Source organism: Gymnodraco acuticeps, unplaced genomic scaffold, assembly GCF_902827175.1.
Source record: "Gymnodraco acuticeps unplaced genomic scaffold, fGymAcu1.1, whole genome shotgun sequence".
Classification (NCBI taxonomy): Eukaryota; Metazoa; Chordata; class Actinopteri; order Perciformes; family Bathydraconidae; genus Gymnodraco; species Gymnodraco acuticeps.
This window is the reverse complement of record NW_022991435.1, coordinates 1,470,322-1,491,945: the sequence shown is the minus strand read 5'-3', so window position 1 is coordinate 1,491,945 and position 21,624 is coordinate 1,470,322. Positions and strand designations below refer to the sequence as shown.

Below are 21,624 nucleotides of genomic sequence, written 5' to 3'. Positions count from 1 at the left end.
AAATAGGTTATATACAGTATAAAATACCACGTACTGTCCGCCCTCCCATGCCACCCTGGCATGACCTCTTGCCCCCCCCTTTGCCACCCCATGTAAAATGTTCTAGAACCGCCACTGCATGACGGACACATACATCCTTTCTATTTACAGCCAATTTAGCATATTTTTTATCAATGGTAAGCTTAATCGAGGTAGGTGAGGTAAAGGTCTGACACAGCCACTTAAACAGCAGAACTGTCAACAACAGCCATCAGATCCGACGGGGCTGTAGCTGTTTCCTTTTTATAGCAGCAGCTTTGAATAAAGAGTGAGTGAGAGAGAGAGAGAAAACTGTTAGAAGCACATTATCACAGACTAAAAGATGCAGCTCTTATTCACTTTTCTCCAAGACATGTTGCTCCGATACATATTTATGCGAGCACTATTTGTTCTAAATCATCAACATTTCTTAATAAATACAGCTCCAGACCTGCTCTCAACAGTAAAGGTATGCAAAAGTCACAATATTTTGATGTCACATAGAATTGCTGTCAGGTATCTTAATTTAGGGTTAATCACTATTCATATCCTCACACACAACTACTCACCCTCTGATGTGTTTGGCCTGGCTGATGAGGTCAGGAAGTTTGCTATTTCTGGTGTCTGGCAGCAACATGCTAACAGCAGCAGCCATGATGCTGATTGTGCCAAAAACTATGTATGGCAGGATCTTACTGTACACGCCTGTAAAATAATAAAAACACAGGTCATCGATATATATCGCACTGTCATGGTCTATCCTCAGCACTGTGCAACTCCAGTTTTAATGTGATTAGCATTGTCTTTGTTTTTACTATTGCAGCAGGCACAATGTGTTCAAGAGAAAATGCCTGTTAAACCATTGTAAGTTAACTTTTCATACCGGTATAATGAATTACATTTAAAATTGCTTCATAGCACAGGCCATGGCGTGTGGGGTTTGAAAGTCTCATGTACTATGTCTGTAAACCTTGTGAACAGGGTCTGTAATTACTTTTTTTACTCATCATCTGAAGGTTTAGTTTAGTTTTAGTTTATTTATTTATAGTGTCGTGGACAGTCCCCATCGATGAACTGTCACAAAAACAGTAAATGGAGCAGCTTTAGCCAACATGGCTAATTTCCAGCTGTTGTCCCCGGCCAGATGGTAATAGACACCCTTAAAATCACAATATATCAACAGCATTAGTTATAAAAAATATAAAATAAAATAAAAAGGAGGAAAGACAAGTAGATACCGGCGAAAGGGATGGATAAAAGAGAACAATAAACAACACACGTTACTACATACAGTACATGTCACATATAGCACATAACAATCACATAACAGAAACGAGGGGCAACATCCATGATCACAACATGTAACACAACATGTAACACTCACGCCACACTCAACACAGACGTGTGCAGGTGTAGTTCTCAGTGAACCATGTTTTTAAGTGAGCTGTGAAGGTGGTATATATCTTTGATTTGAGTGGGTAGAGAGTTCCAGTTTTGTATTGCTGTGACCGAGAATGATGACTGACCAAAAGTACTCTTCCTGAATGGGTCACAGACATTTTTTAATTGCCATCTGTTTATATTTCTTCAACTTCTGAAAACTATAGAGCACTTTAGGATTGTACACACTGAGCCATTGGTAGTAGACGTTGGGGAAATCATGTAACCCTAATCCCTGACTGTTTTTTTATTTAGGAATTACTGTAAAAATATTATTTCCTAATACAAGGTAAACCATAAGGACATGCGTTGATCATTTGCCAATATAATACATTTTCTCTTTAAATAAATGTTAATGTTACCCTTCAGATATACCTCCCTTGTTCAGCCAATGGGATAGCGAAGTCCCCCCCTTCCCCTTCATCCAGCCCCTTTTCTTTTAATACTGACGTAAACAAACAATATAGCGGCATTTTAAAAAAGCGGCAGAATTGGGAGGTACTAGACACTTTACCCGCGTCCCAAACAACCCTGCACATCATCAACAAGCCTTGACAACTAGTAATTAATTCCGACGGCGGAGATAGTTTCATTTCAGACATCTGTAATCAGGGCCGGCCCTATACATTTTGGTGCCCTAGGCGAGATTATGATTTGGTGCCCCCCCCCCCAAGCAATACACAATAGAATATATAAAGAATAAATGAAAAATCTCTACAAAAGACCAATACCCTACAAAAACTGAAACGTATTGACATGTTGGTTATATACATAAAGAAGGTTTCAAATGTATTCATTATTGTATGCACATGTTTTAATTGGGGGGTGGATGTCACATCCTCTAGGGGGGTCTGGGGGTATGTCCCCCCGGAAAGTGGATCCCGCGCCGCACTAATTGCACTCCATAAGCGCATAGGTGCGCCGCATTTCCGGCTCAGTTGAGGCTCCCTCCGCAAGATGAGGCCCCCTCCGTAAGGTGAGGCCCCACGCAGTCTGCATGATCGGCCTGTAGGGAGGGACGGCCCTGGCTGTAGTTATCAGCCTCAATCCAACAACAATCCACGGTACCGATGCGTGCCCTCTCTCTCTCTTGCTCGCTCGGAGGCTCGCTCGCACTTTGGCTGTGAGCTGCGGGCGCCTGATAAGTAGGGTTGGGTACCGAGAACCGGTTCCGGTTCGGAACCGGTTCCAACATTTCGATTCCAACGGCATCATTTAGAAATGTGAATTTCGGTTCCGCTTTTCGATGCCTGAGGAAATGTTTCTCGCCGCTCTCCGTAGCCTACTGTATGACTGCGGCGGGGCGGGAAATGTAGCGTTGTACCTATACTTCCTACAGCGTAACCTGGGACCAGGGCCGGCCCGTCGCACTGGCGTTATAGATGTTCGCCTAGGGCGCCAGATCTGTGGAAGCGCTGCGCTGACAGCTCTGGGAGGGAAAAAAATGTTTTGACCGTTGGCGCTCATCCTAATTTTCGGCCTTGATGTAACAACATTCATAATTAAGTAAATGTAACACCCTTTTCTTCCCGGTTACACTTTTCATTTGCCCTGTACGATGGGCGCTGTAAGTGATGAAAATGGGGGATGTTGGCTTATCTGGCACCCGCAGCTCACAGCCAAAGTGCGAGTGAGCGTGGGAGTGAGTGAGGGAGAAAGGGAGGGTGCGAGCGCTGTTGTTATTAGCACCTGGTGCTAGCTGCTCTAATGGATATTAGAAGAAGATGTTTCTACAATAATGTGGAGGGAGAGTCCTCTCCAGTCAGACTGAGAGGCTGATAACTACAGCTCAGTGAGGTAAAGGACTCTTGAGTGTTTAGATAGTTCACTTTAGTCTAAGTTATCGCAGTGGGTCTCAAACGTTTTGAGAACAATTTATGTAAACACATATTTCCAAGGTACTCCTTTATAATTATTGGAATAAAACAGGTTTGAAATCATTCCAATGTATACTATAGGACAGTAAACCAGACATATCGTTTTAAACTGGAGAGATAACAAAATATGCATAAATAAAATTGTAAAATAAGATATGAATGAACAACAAAAATAAAATACGTTACATGTATTTGTTATTGGCTATGGTAGGTTATTGGTTATGTTCACATACTTATTTAATTATTAAAATGTAAACCGATCTTTTTTCATATGGGTGTTTAGAGTTGTACCCCCTAGATCTAGTCTCTAGTAATTCTGCTTAAAGTGCACCAGATTGAAGCATTTTACTTTAAAATGTTCAAACATTTCTTCCCGGTATGCCTGAGAAGGCAGATATGCTTGAACTGTTTTTAAATGGGGGGGGTTTCCTTTAAAAGTTGGACTGTTGCACTGTTGTAGCTTCAGTGGTTCTCAGGTGACAGTTAGCAGTGAATATAAACAGACTGATTAATGTGAATATTACTGTAAACTAACCTGTGTAAAAGTTTCTCGAATAAATGTAATTTTTTTGGTGGAAGAAGCATGTATCATTGTTTTACCCTGCCCCTCAAAGAATCGGAATTGAGAACCGTTAAGAACCGGAATCGAAAAGTAGAATCGGAATCGGAATCAGAATCGTGGAAATTCAAATGATACCCAACCCTACTGATAAGTCAACATCCCCCACTTTCATCACTCACAGCGCCCATCGTATAGGGCAAATGCAAAATGTTGCCTCCCGGCCCGGGATGCAAAGGGTGTTTACTTTATTCAATTATTAATGTAAATGTATTATATCAAGGGAAGAAAATGAGGCAGAATACAAATTAAAACAAATTAATTTAAATATTTTTATAAAAAAAATTCTCCCAGCCCCTCCAGATCTGGCACCCTAGTCGACGGCTATGAAGGTAGATATGGTGCAAAATGCAAGAGCTTGTAGAACCTGATCTGAGCAATACCATTGACTATTTTTATTGATACATTTTTGACTAAATAATTACTTATTTTTTAAGGTCACAAAGTTTTGTCCTGAACAGTATTTTGTGTTTTGCATAATGACATGTACGCTACATGTACCCTTAATCAAATACTTGTCGTCGTATTTCATCTCGTAACAGGATGTATTGATCAGCTGCAGCAAATGGATCTGCTGAATCATCCCATCCGTTTTCCGCCATGAGTAGACAACACAGTTCAAAAACAGTTTAATCGCATGGAAACTGGCCTTTGGGAGTACACTCTTCCATACAAAAATGTACCTCCTCCATGGCAATAGGTTTGAGTCTATCCTCAGCACTGTGCAACTCTAGGAATGAGTACATAATCACTGACCGACCAGATGCTGTGTCATCAGTTGATCTTGGTCTGATTTTGTGGGAATTCCAGGTGTTGACCACTTCATCAAGTTCAGCTGCATAGAAAAAAAGCACAGTAAATGTAGACGACACATGTCTTAAGAAGCTTACGGACATAACTTCTACCTGTCTAGATGGAGGCTGAGGTTGCTGCAATGTCCACGAACATAGTGAATTATAATATTATTATATTACTCATACTACTTTTATTAATGACTCATCTCAGAAATAAATAAAACATTTTACCTAAACAAGATTAAGGTAACAGAATTGGATAATACTTTTGTCCAAAAAGTCTCCTGTGAAGTGCCCATCTTCCTGGAGAGTTTGGAACACGCGCTAGTGGACTACGAGCACCGGAAACCTTGCAGCGGCAGATAAACTGTGGCACGCTTACACTAATTGCGCCGCATTAGCGCATAATAGCTTCAGATAAGGAGGTGAAGCCCCCTCATAACTGCATGAACCCGTATGGCACAATACAACTCAGTACATTTTTGGTAATTGTTATACCCTTTCTTTAGTAGTATTGTATAAATTGGAAGGCTAACTAGGTAATCAGCTCGTCGGTGATTTGCAGCCCATGCGTGGTGAACTGCGTGTTAGAAAAGATGAGATCTCAGACTGGCTTACTTGTACATCAATCAAGTGGCAAATGCCATAGTAAGGATGGATGATAGGCTAACTTAAACAAAAATAAAATCTTTTTTTAAATGCCATGCGATCTATCAACACTACCTTTGCGATCTACATATTGGGCACCCCTGCTATAGCGCTTTAGCTTATCATAACCATCCAAGTGCATTTGGCCCTCTGCATCTGTACTGACGTCTTAATTCCACACCTTGTGGATCAACCAGTTTGATGATGCGTCTTATGCTATCTTGTGACACAACAAGGCCCTGTTGAATTGCACGGAGATCTAGCCAACGGTATCCCTGCATCTGTCCATTGGTCATGATCTCATGCTGTACAAAAGCTAGCACTTCCTCCAAGTCAGACTGGTTCTTCCTCCTGAACAGGTTAAGTCTTTTACAAATTCTCTTTAATGTTCGGACACTAATTACAATGTGATTAGTATGTGCCATAATAGCAAGTATTTCTTTGTTACTTAGGGAAAGTCTGAAGTATAGTTTAATTAAGTCATCCAAATCCGGCCCTGCAGGCATTGTTGTGAGCAGCGCAGCAAACTGATGTAATGCAGAATATAAAGAGGACAATTTGGTATTCGTAGGAGGGGTTGTAATATGGCAGTTGAATTGTACATCAGACAATAACGTTGCTTTTAATTGTCTGTTCGGGCGGCAGACACCCTATCTGAGTGCGCTTAAGACCTTCCTTTTTGATAAAGCTTATAGTTAGGGCTGATTAGATTCAGCCCCTAGTTTTGCTGATATAGGCTTAGTTTGTCGGGGGACATCTTACTTCTTCCTTCTCTCTGTCTATACCTGTGTACTCTCATGTTCCGATTAACCCAGCTTCCCCACATTTCTTTATTTTTGGTGTCTATATACGCTGGGATCCGGAGTCATGGATGATCCTGCGGTCCTGTGTCCTGCATCGCGAGCCCTGGATCTTGAGTCGTGGCTGTGGTCCTGGATCATAGGTCCTGGATGGATATCCTCGTGGATTCATCTTCCTATTATACACACATGCATTTCCAAACATTTGGACTACCTATGTTGCAAATGTATTATCTTTTCAATTTACACATGGCACCTATTGCACGTCTGTCCGTCCTGGGAGAGGGATCCCTCCTCTGTTGCTCTCCCTGAGGTTTCTTCCATTTTTCCCTTTAAAACTGTGGGTTTTCTTCAAAAGTTTTTCCTTGTACGATGTGAGGGTCTAAGGACAGAGGGTGTCGTATTGTCATACTGATATTCTGTACAAACTGTGAAGTCCACTGAGACAAATGTAACATTTGTGATATTGGGCTATATAAATAAACATTGATTGATTGATTGATTTAATCTGCAAAAAATAAAATAAAATACATTGTTTAAATATTGTAAGGTTAAGACTCTTCGTCCTATTTTACACAGTATATGCTCAGTAAAAGTGTCCATTACGGAGTACTAATCTTATTTATCAGGCAAACTTTATATGCAAGAACAAAAATCCTACCTTTAATTTAAAGCCAGAAAGTGTTAAACACTCTTACTGTTAACCTCACTAACTTGTTTCATAAAATGTGTATTTTTGTACAATATAATTTTTCCCACAACCACAAATGGGGCGAAGCCTGCGAGCTAGTTCAGGCAGTCAACTCGAGCACTTATTATTTCAACTTCATCCCATGCAGTTTGGCTTCAGGGCAAATTATTCAACCGAAACAGCCAACTGCTTTTTTATAGAAAAGGTCAAAGCAATGGTTGACAAAGGAGGTGTTGTTGGTGCAGTATTTCTGGATTTACGCAAAGCCTTTGATACAGTCAACCATAAGGTCCTTCTGTCCAAACTGTCGGCTTTTAACTGCTCTCCATTAACACTCAGTTGGATTGAATCATACCTTACTGGTAGGCGTCAGCATGTTATCGTCAATAATCGACTCTCTCCAGCTCTAGACTTAAGCACCGGAGTACCACAAGGTTCAATACTTGGTCCACTTCTTTTTTCCCTATATATTAATGACCTGCCATCTGTCTGTCCTGATGTGGAAACACAGCTATATGCCGATGACACTGTGATATATGTGCATGCCAACACAAAGCAAAAGGCTGCTGATAAACTGACCTCAGCTTTAGTGCTGATCACTAGCTGGCTACACCGCTCCTGTCTTCAGCTTAATGTCAACAAAACAGTTGGAATGTTTTTCACAAAAAGAAAATGCAACATTGTGTCAAATATAAGCATCTCAGGTGAACATATTAACATTGTGCCTCAGGTTAAGTACCTTGGAATCATTATTGACTCTAATTTAACATTCAAAACACAAGTAAAAAAAGTGACCCAAAGAGTCAGGTTTAGCCTAGCAAATTTTAAATACATAAGAAACACAATGACATTGAATTCTGCCAAATTATACATGAATGCCATGATCATGTCACATCTAACATACTGTCTCACAAGCTGGGGGCAAACTAACAGCTGAAGCCACTAGCAACCCTGTACAAACAAACCCTCAAAGTACTGGACCAGAAACCTAACCGCTCCCATCACTGTACCATCCTCAACAAGCATAACATCCTGAGTTGGGAAGATTTAATAAAGTATAGGAACATCGTTCTGGTGTACAAAATCCTGCACAATACAGCCCCTCCACCTCTTAACTCATTGGTTACTCAACGTAACAAAACCAGACGGACCACTAGAAGCTCCACACGTGGCGACCTATCAGTCCCATTCAGGAAAAGTACTTTTGGTCAGTCATCATTCTCGGTCATAGCAATACAAAACTGGAATTCTCTACCCACTCAAATCAAAGACATACATCCCATCTTCACAGCTCACTTAAAAACATGATTCACTGAGAACTACACCTGCACACACTAGTCTGTGTTGAGTGTGGCGTGAGTATTACATGATGTTGTGATCATGGATGTTGCCCCTCGTTTCTGTTATGTGATTGTGATGTGCTATATGTGACATGTACTGTATATAGTAACGTGTGTTGTTTATTGTTCTCTTTTATCCTCACACCGGTATCTACTTGTCTTTCCTCCTTTTTATTTTATTTTATATATTTTCTTATAACTAATGCTGTTGATATATTGTAATTTTAAGGGTGTCTATTACCATCTGGCCGGGGACAACAGCTGGAAATTAGCCATGTCGGCTAAAGCTGCACCATTTACTGTTTTTGTGACAGTTCATCGATGGGGACTGTCCACGACACTATAAATAAATAAACTAAACTAAATTATGCTGCATTCATACATAACGCCCCCTTGCCACTCTACAACCAACCAAACAGAGTCACCTTAATATGCCGCTCTATTGCCCCAGCCACACGAGGATGAAAACGGCTAAACGCATAGGATTAACGCAAACGCAATCGCAAAAAAGTTTCCGTCCACACGCAATAGTCATCCGGATAGTGTCTGTCCACACCAAGCCCCCAGGAAGTGCGCCGGACTCAGATGAAAATATTCGTGCTGGCCAAACGGCGGTACTACACTTCTGTTTGGTTGCCAGGCCCGGAAACACTTTTTCCCATTGACTTACATGGGGAAAGAGTGGTCTGTAAATCGTTGGATAATTTTTTAAAAACTAAATAAACTACCCAGTATGAACACTTGTAGCCTATAGCCCTTATTAAAAACATTCGTTCCTCAAGTTGTAATAATGTGCTAATAACGTTATTCTGAGAGTTATTTCCCTCTGCATTATGAACGCGCATCTAACCCACGGGACCGCGCCGCCCGGCACGTTCATGTTACGTGTCCCGACCAATCAGAGCACACTGTGCTCACAGGAAGGGTGGGAGCTGGAGCTATTGGAGCTACAACGAGCCGTTAAAGGCAGAGAGTGAAATTCAGTGAATACAATACACGTAGTTTACAGAGATGCTGTTTGAGAAACCAATGTGAGTTGCGTTTATCTTTACCCATGGATGCACAATAAGAACGGACCCATATCGTCTTACTGCCACCCCACGGAGCTGTAATAATGGATATATTGCACATGTTTGCTGTAATTCATTATCATACTACATGGACTGTATGATTAAATCTTGTACCGTAAATGTTGTATTAAATAAAGTTAATATTACTTATTATTATAAGTATATATATATATATATATATATATATATATATATATACAGTGCAATCATTCTTTCATGCTAAATGAAGCTCTGTTGCTTGGATATCACTAGATCCTGATAATATAAGACGATGGATGTGTTACATTAGCATAATTACTAGCTAGCCGCTAGCTGCTAACTGCCGCCTCGTTAATATCAAATCCATCATAATAACAAATCATTACCATGCTGTCATGAACGTGCGGTGCTGTTACGTGTACGCAAATTGACGTGCTTGATGTGAACGAGCATTTTGGTTAAAGTTGCGCATGCGCTATGAGCGCACATACGGGTACTTCTCAGGCATGCCGGGTAATCTGTGACGTTTCGCTCTCTCAAAAGTTGGGCCATTTTATCATCATGCGCTAATGAGCAACTCTCATAGGAATGAATGAGGCCCCACCTCCCACGCTGTATCCAGTTCTTATTATACATCCATGGTCCACACGAGACAGCTCCGTTTAGCTCCAACCGCTGGAGAAGCTGCAGTACATATGCAGGAGCCTGTACGTGGCGCTGTAACTTCCTTCACAAAAGCAGCGAAGAAGCATGGTTGTCATGGTTGCCCTTCTGTTTATTCTCCGCGGTGGGGGCCGAGGGAACCGGGCAGAGTTTTTCGCCAAGTCAACGTGTATTAAAGTTTACATCTTCAGACAAAATTATAAAAGTGCCGGTCAAAGTTCTTCTTTGTTATTTATTGAGCTTTAAAACAAATGAATAACGACTCTATATAATATAATAATAAAATACACGGAGCCTCTCTTTTCCCTCCCTCTCTTTGGACAGCGCCAGTGTCTGTTTCATGCAGCAGATGATCCAGTAATGAGTGACACGGCCGACAGTAAAAATAAACATATTTATAACTAGTTTAGGTAGTTTGAGAGGTGTCTCCGTCCTGTCAGATTAGACTTCACTCGCGTTTATGTCCATATCGAGAGAAAGATAAATAATCTGAATTCAGTGTGCACTTTGACGCGGGGGTGAGCAGCAGAGGTGGGGAGAGGCGGGGCTATTGCCTCATCATTATCAGAAAATGATCGTATAGGGCGTACACACGGAGCCGTTGGACCCCCCAGAGCGTTGTGTATGCCGTTCTATCCACCTTGGGACCCGTTATCGTTTCCGCAGTCGTTTAGTGCCGTATTCGGTCGTCCTCGTGTGGTCGAACGGTCTATATGACGCTAAACAGTAACGCAAACGACCGTATTCGTCCTCGTGTGGCCGGGGCATTAACCTGCCAGATCTCTCTCTATGCACAGGGGGGGGGACCATGGATGTATAATAAGAACTGGATACAGCGTGGTAGGCGGGGCCTCATTCATTCCTATGAGAGTTGCTCATTAGCGCATGATGATAAAATGGCCCAACTTTTGAGAGAGCGAAACGTCACAGATTACCCGGCATGCCTGAGAAGTACCCGTATGTGCGCTCATAGCGCATGCGCAACTTTAACCAAAATGCTCGTTCACATCAAGCACGTCAATTTGCGTACACGTAACAGCACTGCACGTTCATGACAGCATGGGTAATGATTTGTTATTATGATGGATTTGATATTAACGAGGCGGCAGTTAGCAGCTAGCGGCTAGCTAGTCATTATGCCAATGTGCACATCAATCGTTATGTACTTATATTACGCAACAGGATCTAGTGATATCCAAGCAACAGAGCTTCATTTAGCATGAAAGAATGATTGCACTGTATATATATATACTTATAATAATAAGTAATATTAACTTTATTTAATACAACATTTACGGTACAAGATTTAATCATACAGTCCATGTAGTATGATAATGAATTACAGCAAACATGTGCAATATATCCATTATTACAGCTCCGTGGGGTGGCAGTAAGACGATATGGGTCCGTTCTTATTGTGAATCCATGGGTAAAGATAAACGCAACTCACATTGGTTTCTCAAACAGCATCTCTGTAAACTACGTGTATTGTATTCACTGAATTTCACTCTCTGCCTTTAACGGCTCGTTGTAGCTCCAATAGCTCCAGCCCCCACCCTTCCTGTGAGCACAGTGTGCTCTGATTGGTCGGGACACGTAACATGAACGTGCCGGGCGGCGCGGTCCCGTGGGTTAGATGCGCGTTCATAATGCAGAGGGAAATAACTCTCAGAATAACGTTATTAGCACATTATTACAACTTGAGGAACAAATGTTTTCAATAAGGGCTATACAAGTGTTCATACTGGGTAGTTTATTTAGTTTTAAAAAAATTATCCAACGATTTACAGACCACTCTTTCCCCCTGTAAGTCAATGGGAAAAAGTGTTTCCGGGCCTGGCAACCAAACGGAAGTGTAGTACGGCCGTTTGGCCAGCACGAATATTTTCATCTGAGTCCGGCGCACTTCCTGGGGGCTTGGGGGTGACCCATAGCATATAAGCTAATGCACTTGCTGCTAGCTCATCAATGTCTGCATTTCACATTCACATTCTAACGCCTTTTCGTTGTTTTTACGAACGCCCAAAACACACATATTGTCACGATCTGTCTTAATGGTGTTTTGTCTTGTCTATATCTGTTTTTGGTTTTCTGTCTGCGTTGTGTCTTGTTTAGATCTGTCTGTGGTTCTATTTCGTCCCTACTGACCGTCAGAGGCGGTGCTTTAGCACTGGATATGTCCATCGCGCGCATGCGCAGCTCGAGTACCAATAACAACAAAGTCACCTGTGACCCACGTGACACCGGCTATATCAGCCGGTGTCGTCAGAGGATCTGTTCCTTTCATCTTCTCGCTGCGCGAGAGTACCTTGGCTACATTTTTGTAGCCTACAGCGTTCGTTCGGTTGGAACATTTGTCAAGGATTCTCTGCAAACAGCTGGCTGCGTGCAGCTTCGCGACTCATCCAGTCGGGGCCGCGGGCTTACCCGTCCTCCAGGAGCTGTGGCTGGCTGCGCAGAGACTTCGTTCGGACAGGTTGGTGTCGGCTTGGTTGGTGATGGCAGTGCTCTCGCTCCCTCTGCCGGTAACGTGGGTGTAGCTACATCCCTTTTTCTGTTCGGCGAGTAGCAGCACCGCTCTACTCTTCCCGTTCAGCAGGTAGTTGGTGAAGGCTGTGTTCCCGCACCCGCTCCCGGTTACGCTGCATCTGGCATTCGTCTTTAATTTAACCAGTGAAGGCAGTGTTCTCGCCCCCGCTCCTGGTAGACGCTAAACTGCCTTGTTTATTCCGTTAAGCAGGTAGCTGGTGAAGGCTGTGTTCCCGCACCCGCTCCCGGTTAGGCTGCATCTGGCATTCGTCTTTAATTTAACCAGTGAAGGCAGTGTTCTCGCCCCCGCTCCTGGTAGACGCTAGGATACGGCGCGCCTCTCATCCCACGTAGCCCGGTTGGGCCTAACAGTGAACACCGGGAAGAGTTGCCTGGTCCCTTCCCAACAGGTCACTTACCTGGGGATGGTCCTAGATTCGGTCGCCATGAGGGCCTACTTGACACCTCGTCGGGTGGACGACATTTCCCACCATCTTTGCATCCTCAGACTGGGCAAGAGGGTGCCTTACATCCAGTTCCTCCGGCTCTTAGGCAGACTGACAGCTGCCTCAGCCATTGTGCCCTTGGGCCTGCTGTCACTGCGCCCCATGCAGATGTGGCTGAACAACTTTCACTTGGACGCCAAGCGGCACAGGCACAAGAGAGTCAGGGTGTCTCAGCGGTGCTTCCACTCTCTGTCCCGCTGGAGGGACAGGGCCTATCTTCTGATGGGTGTGCCCATGGGCGCCATCCCATCCCGCCGGGAGACTGTCACTGTGGATGCGTGTCTCTCGGGGTGGGGTGCGGTGTGGCAGGGCAGGACTGTGCAGGGTCAGTGGTCTGCCCAGGAAGGTGCACGCCATATCAATGTGCTGGAGCTTCAGGCAGTGTTGCTCGCACTCATGCACTTTTTACCCCAACTGGCGGGCAGGGATGTGCTCGTTCGTTCGGACAACATGTCCGCCGTTGCCCAAATCAACCACCAGGGGGGCACCAGGTCCGCACAGCTGCTCCGCGTTTCACAGAGCCTCTTGCCTTGGGCGCTCCCCCGCCTCGCCAGTCTGCGGGCAGTCTTTCTGCCAGGAGACCTGAATCAGGTTGCAGATTTCCTCTCACGGCGCAAGCCTCCACCGGGGGAGTGGAGGCTTCACCCAGAGGTGGTGGAGACAATTTGGAGCCTTTTCGGCAGGGCTGAGGTGGACCTCTTTGCCTCGGAAGAGTCAAGGCACTGCCCCCTCTGGTTCTCCTGGACGGAGGTGACCAGCCCGTTGGGTCAGGATGCCCTGGCGCACGACTGGCCGGACACTCTCCTGTATGCCTTCCCGCCGCTGCCTCTGATACTGCAGACGCTTCAGAGGGTCCTTACTCAGGGGCACAGGCTCCTTCTGGTCGCCCCCCGCTGGCCGGGGAGAGTCTGGTTCCCACTGCTGCACAGTCTCTGCTGCAGCCCACCTTGGCGTCTCCCCGACAGTTCTGTCACAGCTCAAGGGTCAGATTTGGCATCCAGACCCTCACCGCCTTCATCTCTGGGTTTGGCCTCTGCAGGGCCCAACCCACTGTTGAGCGGTGTCACGGCATCTGTCAGGGAAACTATCCTGAATGCCAGAGCTCCATCCACTCGGGCACAGTATGAGTGCAAATGGAAGCTCTTCTCCCACTGGTGTGTGAGTAAGGCTGAGAATCCGGGACATTTCTCCATGGCCACCATTTTAGAGTTCCTGCAGTCCCTTCTGGACAGTGGACGTTCTCACTCCACTTTGAAGGTGTATATGGTTGCTATCTCTGCCCGACATGTCGGAGTCGATGGCGCCACAGTGGGGCGCCACAGGTTGGTGTCCCTCTTTCTAAGAGGGACTCTATGGCAGCATCCCCCTAGCACCCCAAGGGCCCCGGCTTGGGACCTGCCCCTAGTGCTGGATGCCCTATCATCTCCTCCCTTCGAGCCCCTGGCCCAGGTCGGGCTTAAGTGGCTGTCCCTGAAGGCAGCATTTCTGCTTGCCATAACCTCAGGGAAGCGAGTCGGAGAGCTTCATGCCCTCTCCGTAAGCAGTACATGCCTGAGGTGGAACTCCGATGGCTCGGGTGTCACCCTCTGGCCGAATGTGGCGTTCCTGCCCAAGGTGCTTCCACTAGCCCACTCCAATCGGCCTATCCAGCTGGCACGCTTTAACATTCCACAGGAGAGCGGCACACCTGAGTTGCTGTGCCCTGTGCGTGCCCTGAGGGCGTATATTGATGCTACGGCCTGTATACGGCAGTCAGAGCAGCTCTTCGTTTGCCATGGCAAGGCAAGGCAAGGCAAGTTTATTTATATAGCACTTTTCAACACAAGGCAATTCAAAGTGCTTTACAAAAAATGAAAGAGATTAAGAAAATGGCATTTAAAATCAGTCATTAAAAAGAAAAGCTAATAAAATAAACATTAAAAGAAAAAATACATGGATAAAAGTTACAGTGCAATTAAACATTAAAAGAAAAAGTACATGGATAAAAGTTACAGTGCAGTCTAAGATATGAATAGTTCAATTAAAAGCAGCGACAAAAAGAAAAGTCTTCAGCCTGGATTTAAAAGTAGTAAGAGTTGCAGCGGACCTGCAGGTTTCTGGGAGTTTGTTCCAGATATTTGGAGCATAATAACTGAACGCTGCTTTATCATGTTTAGTTCTGACTCTGGGGACAGAAAGCTGACCAGTCCCTGAAGACCTGAGAGATCTGGATGGTTCATAATTTAGCAGGAGGTCAGAAATGTATTTTGGGCCTAAACCATTCAGTGCTTTATAAACCAGCAGCAGTATTTTGAAATCTATTCTTTGACACACAGGAAGCCAGTGTAAAGACTTCAGAACTGGAGTGATGTGATCCACTTTCTTAGTGTTAGTGAGGACTCGAGCAGCGGCGTTCTGAATTAGCTGCAGCTTCCTAATAGATTTTTTAGTGAGACCTGTGAAGACACCATTGCAGTAGTCGAGTCTACTGAAGATAAAAGCATGGACAAGTTTTTCCAAATCCTTCTGTGACATTAGTCTTTTAATCCTAGATATATTCTTTAGGTGATAGTAGGCTGATTTAGTAATGGCGGCACTAGGAAGGGTCGTGCTCTCGAAACAGCGGCTGTCCCACTGGGTGGTTGATACCATCACATATGCCTATGGGGCCAGTGGCCGCCCCCCGCCATCAGGGGCCAGATGCCACTCTACAAGAAGCATCTCAACATCGTGGGCTGCCCTAAGAGGGGTGCCCCTGGAGACCATCTGCGCCGCGGCGTCATGGTCGTCTTCTGGCACATTCTCCAGGTTCTACCGGGTCAATGTCGCCACTCCTCACCCTCTGGGTGTGGTCCTGTGGCCAAGCTCCGCTGCTTCCAGCTAGGTGAGTAAGTGCTTGGATTCTTCATGACATGGTTGGTATAGGTCATCCAGTGCTAAAGCACCGCCTCTGGCAGTCAGTAGGGACGAAATAGAACGATAGTTACGGCTGTAACTATGGTTCTATGAGTTCCGGATGACCGCCAGAGTATCCTGTGTTGAGATCTTCATATGAAGTGAATACTTAAAACGAAAGTTAATTGAGATCATGGTATGAAGTGAATACTTAAAAAACGAAAGTTAATTATAAATCATACATGATCAATCATATTCTTGTATAAACCCATAATGAGAATGCTTCTTGACGGTTTTTGAATATGTATCTATGTTAACAAATTTTTCTGTTGCTATTTGAGAACTTTGCGTTTTGAAAAGAGGGTGTTGTGAGTTTTCATAGTATGTTTAATACTTAAAAACGAAAGTTAGTTATAATCAAATATAATCAATTATATTCTTGTATAACTCACAATGAAAATGCTTCATATTTTAGGTTTTCTATAGTTACAGTATAAACAAAACAAAGTGGGTTGTTTAGGTTGAGTTTTCTTCCTCTCCTCTGGCAGCAGTCCACAGGGAGGGGGGGCTTCACACTAAGGGGAGAAACATTAGAGGCCAAAGAGAGTTCATGTCCTTTTTACCTCATATGAAAGGGTGTCTTATCCCATAACAGCTGTGGAACATGTTGGGACATGTTCAGCCTTGTACATTATGCGCATGCGCGGTTTTCAACTGAATTGGGTGTAAGAGGAGGAGTTTGTTTTTTTGGGTTTAGGATCCAGTTTTTTTAGCATAAAGAGACTGGTTTTTTGAGAGAGCGCGAGAGAGGGGGGGTGACCCCTGGTAGACTCTCTCCGGGTAGGCTGTGTGCTTCAGAGCTGGGTTAATAGCTCTCGGTAAGGTCCTTCTAGACGGGGTAAATATCTCTCGAATTTATTGGTTGTTGGCTGAGTGGAATGATTTGATGAGAGAAAGTGTGTGAACCTTTATAAATACCGCGACCTGTGGGGAAAATCTGGTCCCCCGAATTTTGCGGATAGGAATGTGTTTTTGAAAGGTTAATCCGCCGTCTGTGTCGGAAAAAGTGTTTGAAAATTATAAATACCGCGACCTGTAAGGACCTTCCTTCGAACTCTTGGCGGACAGGAATGGGTTTTTGAGTGTTAATCCGCCGTCTGTGTCGGAAAAAGTGTATGAAAACTGAAGTGAATAAATGGGTGAATGAAAAGTTGAATGCGCTTTTTATTGTCACCGGTCTTTTTACGAGGAAATACCTCTAAATTCTATCGGGAGAATTTTAAAATGTCACAACTGAAATGGGCAGTTGAAATTAAAACATTTTGGTAATAAATGTAAGACTGTGAATTAAAGTTTCATTTGAACATGATCACAGCACGGTTTTTTTGTTAGGATGATTATAATGTTGTAAAGAGAGAAGGTAAAAACCCTGTATTAGTTTGGACCTATTTTTCTTCAAATAAACTGAATCCCACCTGTTGGATTGGGATCCTTTAAAAGACACCTGTGCCCTCCTCTCCTGCGTCAAAGGTAAGATTGCACCCTGCCACACACACTTAGGTAGGAGCACACTCCATTTACTGATATCAAAATCCTTCGGGATCGCTTAAACAGATTAAAAAAGAGTTGTCTGAATTGAAACAGCAGTTAATTGAAACCTTGGTTCTTCGGGAAGTTAATAGAGGTGAGATCTTGCTGACGTTGGTGGATCTGAGCCACGCAGCAAACTTACATAGACTCAATAATCTTCGGAAAGGTCAATTAGGAGGTCAGAATAATTTGCCGGAATAAATTATCAGGACCTCTCAATACTCTAAACATGGCGCCCAACGTGGGGCTCTGTGAAAAGTAATATTTTTACAGAGTCAAAATACAAGAACCAAAACGACCTAGTGAAAAAAGTCGATGAATACAAATCAGCGAAATACAGGCTGAAAGTCTTGTTAAAATACCTACCCCAAATCCTAGAATATATATAATTAAACCTGAAAGTGTAGTAATTTAAGTTAATACTATTGCACCGGACTGAGGGTTATATTATATCGGATATAGCTGTCTGATTAAAGAAGCTAAAGAAGGTTCGTTTTCCCCTCAAATTGAGAAGCCTGTGGTCCCTTTAACACAGGTTTAGGTGGCTAAAGTGAAGTCAGCCGTAGGAGCACTGCTCAGTACTTGTCCAATTACTTTGAAACTTATAGGTAGGACTTGACCAAGAGCTGCGGTTTGAACTTTTGCGTTAAAACATAACGTGGGGAAGAGTTAATAGGAGATTTAATAAAGATAAACATAGGTCTAAAGGTACCTATGCTGTTAAAAAAATTCGAAGCTCGGTAAATAAAACTCTTAGCTGAGGTACCCGCATGTACTAACTGAATCCAGAAAGATAACTTAGAACCAAGTGACGGTATAGTCGGACTGTACACCCGTCGAGAGTAAAGCCTAGGAACTTGCATGTGTATAAAAGAGTGAACTTGAACCCTTTAAATACATTTTTGTGTTGTTTTTTAAAACAAACAAACAAAAATAAATGGCGGACGAGGTTAGAACGCAGTTTTTAATGACTCGGAGCCAACCACACAGGGGGGATACACAGAAGCAAAATCCGGAGCTTCTGCCCGCCCTGGTCAGCTTAGCCCAGACCCACGGGCGTACCGCGACCAAAATACTTTCCTGTCAGACTACCGTTTGACAGAGAGCAACAAGCAGGTGGTATAATGTTTGAGACCCTATCTCCACCATACAGGGATAAAAGCTCAAAAAATGCCATTTAGGAGTATCCCATCTACTACTCCTAGAAAGAAAAAAAGAAAAAAACCCACATTGTTAGACATGATATTCAGGAAAAAGGAATGTTGGAAAATAATAATGTCAAATATTGAAAATCTTAAACTGGATCAACAAACCATGTTAATAAACCCTGCTAATAGGAAGCTAAAACATGCAGGAGAAATAGCAGTAGCTCTGGCAAAGAGAATAGGTCCTAGCATGCAATAACAGTGTGATAATATGATAAGGACTATTAAACTGTCAGAAGGCGATGTGGTGATCAGATGACCCACAAATACCGGTTGTTTTGAATGTACTTTTAAGAAAAAACCTATGTGGGAACTATCAGCAGATATCAAGTCCCAAAAATATCTTCAAAACTAATATGAGAAAGTTTTTGCGAAGCTAAAGCTCAAATACTTTACCAAAATCAACTAAACTATTTACTTTTGACCCCTGTTTGGGAATGGGATTTTCCGTTACACAACGGAAAACTCAATTCAAGCCTTAAAGAACGCTTTAAAGACAAGTCAGGGAGAGTTAAATGTGGTGCTATTTTGCTCATGAATGGAGCTTGCACTTTTGGAAAAAAGGTTTCCTCTTTTCTCTGCTCCCGAGGTGCTGCAGAAAACACGCAGCACACAGGGTCAAAGACAGGCGTGACCTCTGGAGGGGAAGAAAATTTGAGCAGACCACGAAAGACCATTAAAAGTTTTATGGCCTCAGCACAGAGGAAGATCTGGAGATTTTAAGGAACTCTCCCAGGCTACCCACCCCCACCCCAGCACAAGGGAAATAGTGTTCCTCTCACCAATGAATAAATCAACTCTTAACCAAGTCGGATCTAAAATAGACATAGCTCCAGTTGTTAAGAAAAGAGGGAGATTCAAAAAATTATCTTAACACCAGAACAATAATATCAAATATCATAAACCAAAATAGTATGTTGAGACCCATTCTCAGAAACTAACAATGTGGAGATAAGGAACCAGGGTGATAGAAAATCTGTGTTATTCATGTCCATGACTTGATCAGGAACAGAGGGAAAATTATCACCTGAAGAGAAGCATCTTGCACTTGCATTAAAAATGTATCCAGCCCTGAGGGAAATGTCTCAAGGTACCAAAATGTGCATATACACTCTTTATTTTTAAATATCTGAAGCTACTAAACAAACTGTTTAGGGAGCAAAAACAATGATGAGTAGATGAAGAAAATAGAAGATGATAATGTTTGATCCAGATGTGGGGTGTAGAGGACCTCAGGAAGTAAGCCACAAAGGAAACATTGAAACCCAAACAGAAAACCGCTACTCCACAGATAACACTGTTTACAGAGGGGAGTTTGCGAAAAGGTGACCAAGCAGCCACTTGGGCCTTTATAATGAAAACTAAATCAGGTGAAGTACTTTGCAAGCAAAAGGGTGCAATACCAAGTACAGCCTGCTGAGGAAAAGGCCATTTGTTGAGGGACTTCCTTTTGCTAAAAAAGGAAAAATAGCACACATCCGTATTATTACTGATAGTGATTATTATTAAAAAAGCGGGTAAAGAAGAGCTTAATAATTGGGAACAAAGGCAGTTCAAAAATGTGAAAGGTGAAACGCTGACACCTGCCCATCTATTGAGGGTCTTATTGCAGAGTTAAAGGCAGGCATGTAGAATGGAATCATGTCCGTAGCCATATAGATAAGATATAATTTAACTATCAGGGTAATAGAGAAGTTTTACCTTGCTTAAAGCACGGGACGAGTTAACCACCGGACTGCCATATTCCCTAGAATATGGAAAAAGGGTGGAAGCATTCACGTACCACCTGAAGAAGCTCCTCAGGTTGTGCGTGAATTACACAGCAGTTTAGGCCATGTGGGCCTATTTCAGATGAGAAAATATTGTCTCCACAATAAAATCCTCTTACCAAAACTGCGATTGCACCTACAACACACATGGTCAACATGTCTTCAATGTGTAGAGGTGGATGGGTTTAAGAAAGTTCATCCTGAGCATCTTAAAATAATAGAGGAAGGACCACTAACCATTTTTAGTGCTGACATAGCAGGTCCTTTTCTGACCCGCACTCCCAGTGGGAATAAGTATTTCCTTGTGACCTTTGATAACTGGAGGGAGTCATAAACATGTTTATCCTCTGACCAGAGTAACTGGAACACAGTGTCTGCTAAAATGGCGGAACATATAAGTATTTTTCCTAAAAACTGAGGAAATAGGAATGGATAATGTCACTCACTTTAAAAATGAGAAAGTTTTTGTCACCCTTGCAGGATAAAGAAATCACACCTATCTGGTCTTTACCATAGAAGTATCAGGCGTTAGAGCAGCCAAAGAGTGGAGTATAAAAAACTGTAAAACAAATTGGGACATTCCAATCAATTTGACAAGGCTGAATATATTCCTATAAGTATGGAAAAGCTACCTAGGGCAAAGGTCAGGTCATATCTAACTATCACACCTTTTCCGTTTAAATTCAGAAATCGTGTATGGGTGACCAGAAAGGGGCAAAGTCCGGAGAAGGGTTAGCTTAAAACTAAATCAGAAGGTTTGGATACAGTGAAGTCAATTTTCTGGGAAAGTAGTTTCACTCCAGAAGAGAGGACCGGTTCACCCAAGCCAACTGAGTTTAGAATCCAGATAGGAATATGACTGCGGCCTACCCATCCACTGTTGATGCTATCAGTCTCACATCACATGACATGTTTTGCACACACACGTGGCAGTTAATGTGTTTTCTTCCACAGGAGAGGATGGCTTTTTGTGGGATCTTCTCGCAATAAGTTAGAATTTGTCTTGGTAAAATTCTGTGCCAAGGGATATTTTATAGAGCAAAAGAGGGAATTTAAATCTGAGTAACAAGCAATAGCTCCAATGCAAAGGATTTAGCAGTAGAACTGTTAGAATCTATAGTGAATTATGCAGAAAGATGGCAAGACGAAACTCTGTCTATTAGCATATGGATCATTAGAGCTTGGATGGAGAATACCTCAGTATCAAAGAGG

At 43.2% G+C, this 21,624-nt stretch overlaps 1 protein-coding gene across 2 annotated transcripts in view; it reads right to left on the bottom strand.

The window, feature by feature from the left end:
* LOC117532710 (solute carrier family 22 member 5-like) overlaps positions 1–21,624 on the bottom strand; it is a 39,022-nt gene continuing 17,398 nt past the window's right edge. Inside the window, exons 8-9 of one of the 2 annotated variants that reach the window (XM_034196145.1) lie at positions 588–723; positions 1–294 (exon numbers count right to left, since the gene is read on the bottom strand). In XM_034196145.1, coding sequence (XP_034052036.1) covers positions 222–294; positions 588–723 — 209 coding nt within the window. In that variant the 3' untranslated portion in view covers positions 1–221. The remainder of the gene's footprint in view (positions 295–587; positions 724–21,624) is intronic. The other variant, XM_034196144.1, reaches the window with a different exon arrangement.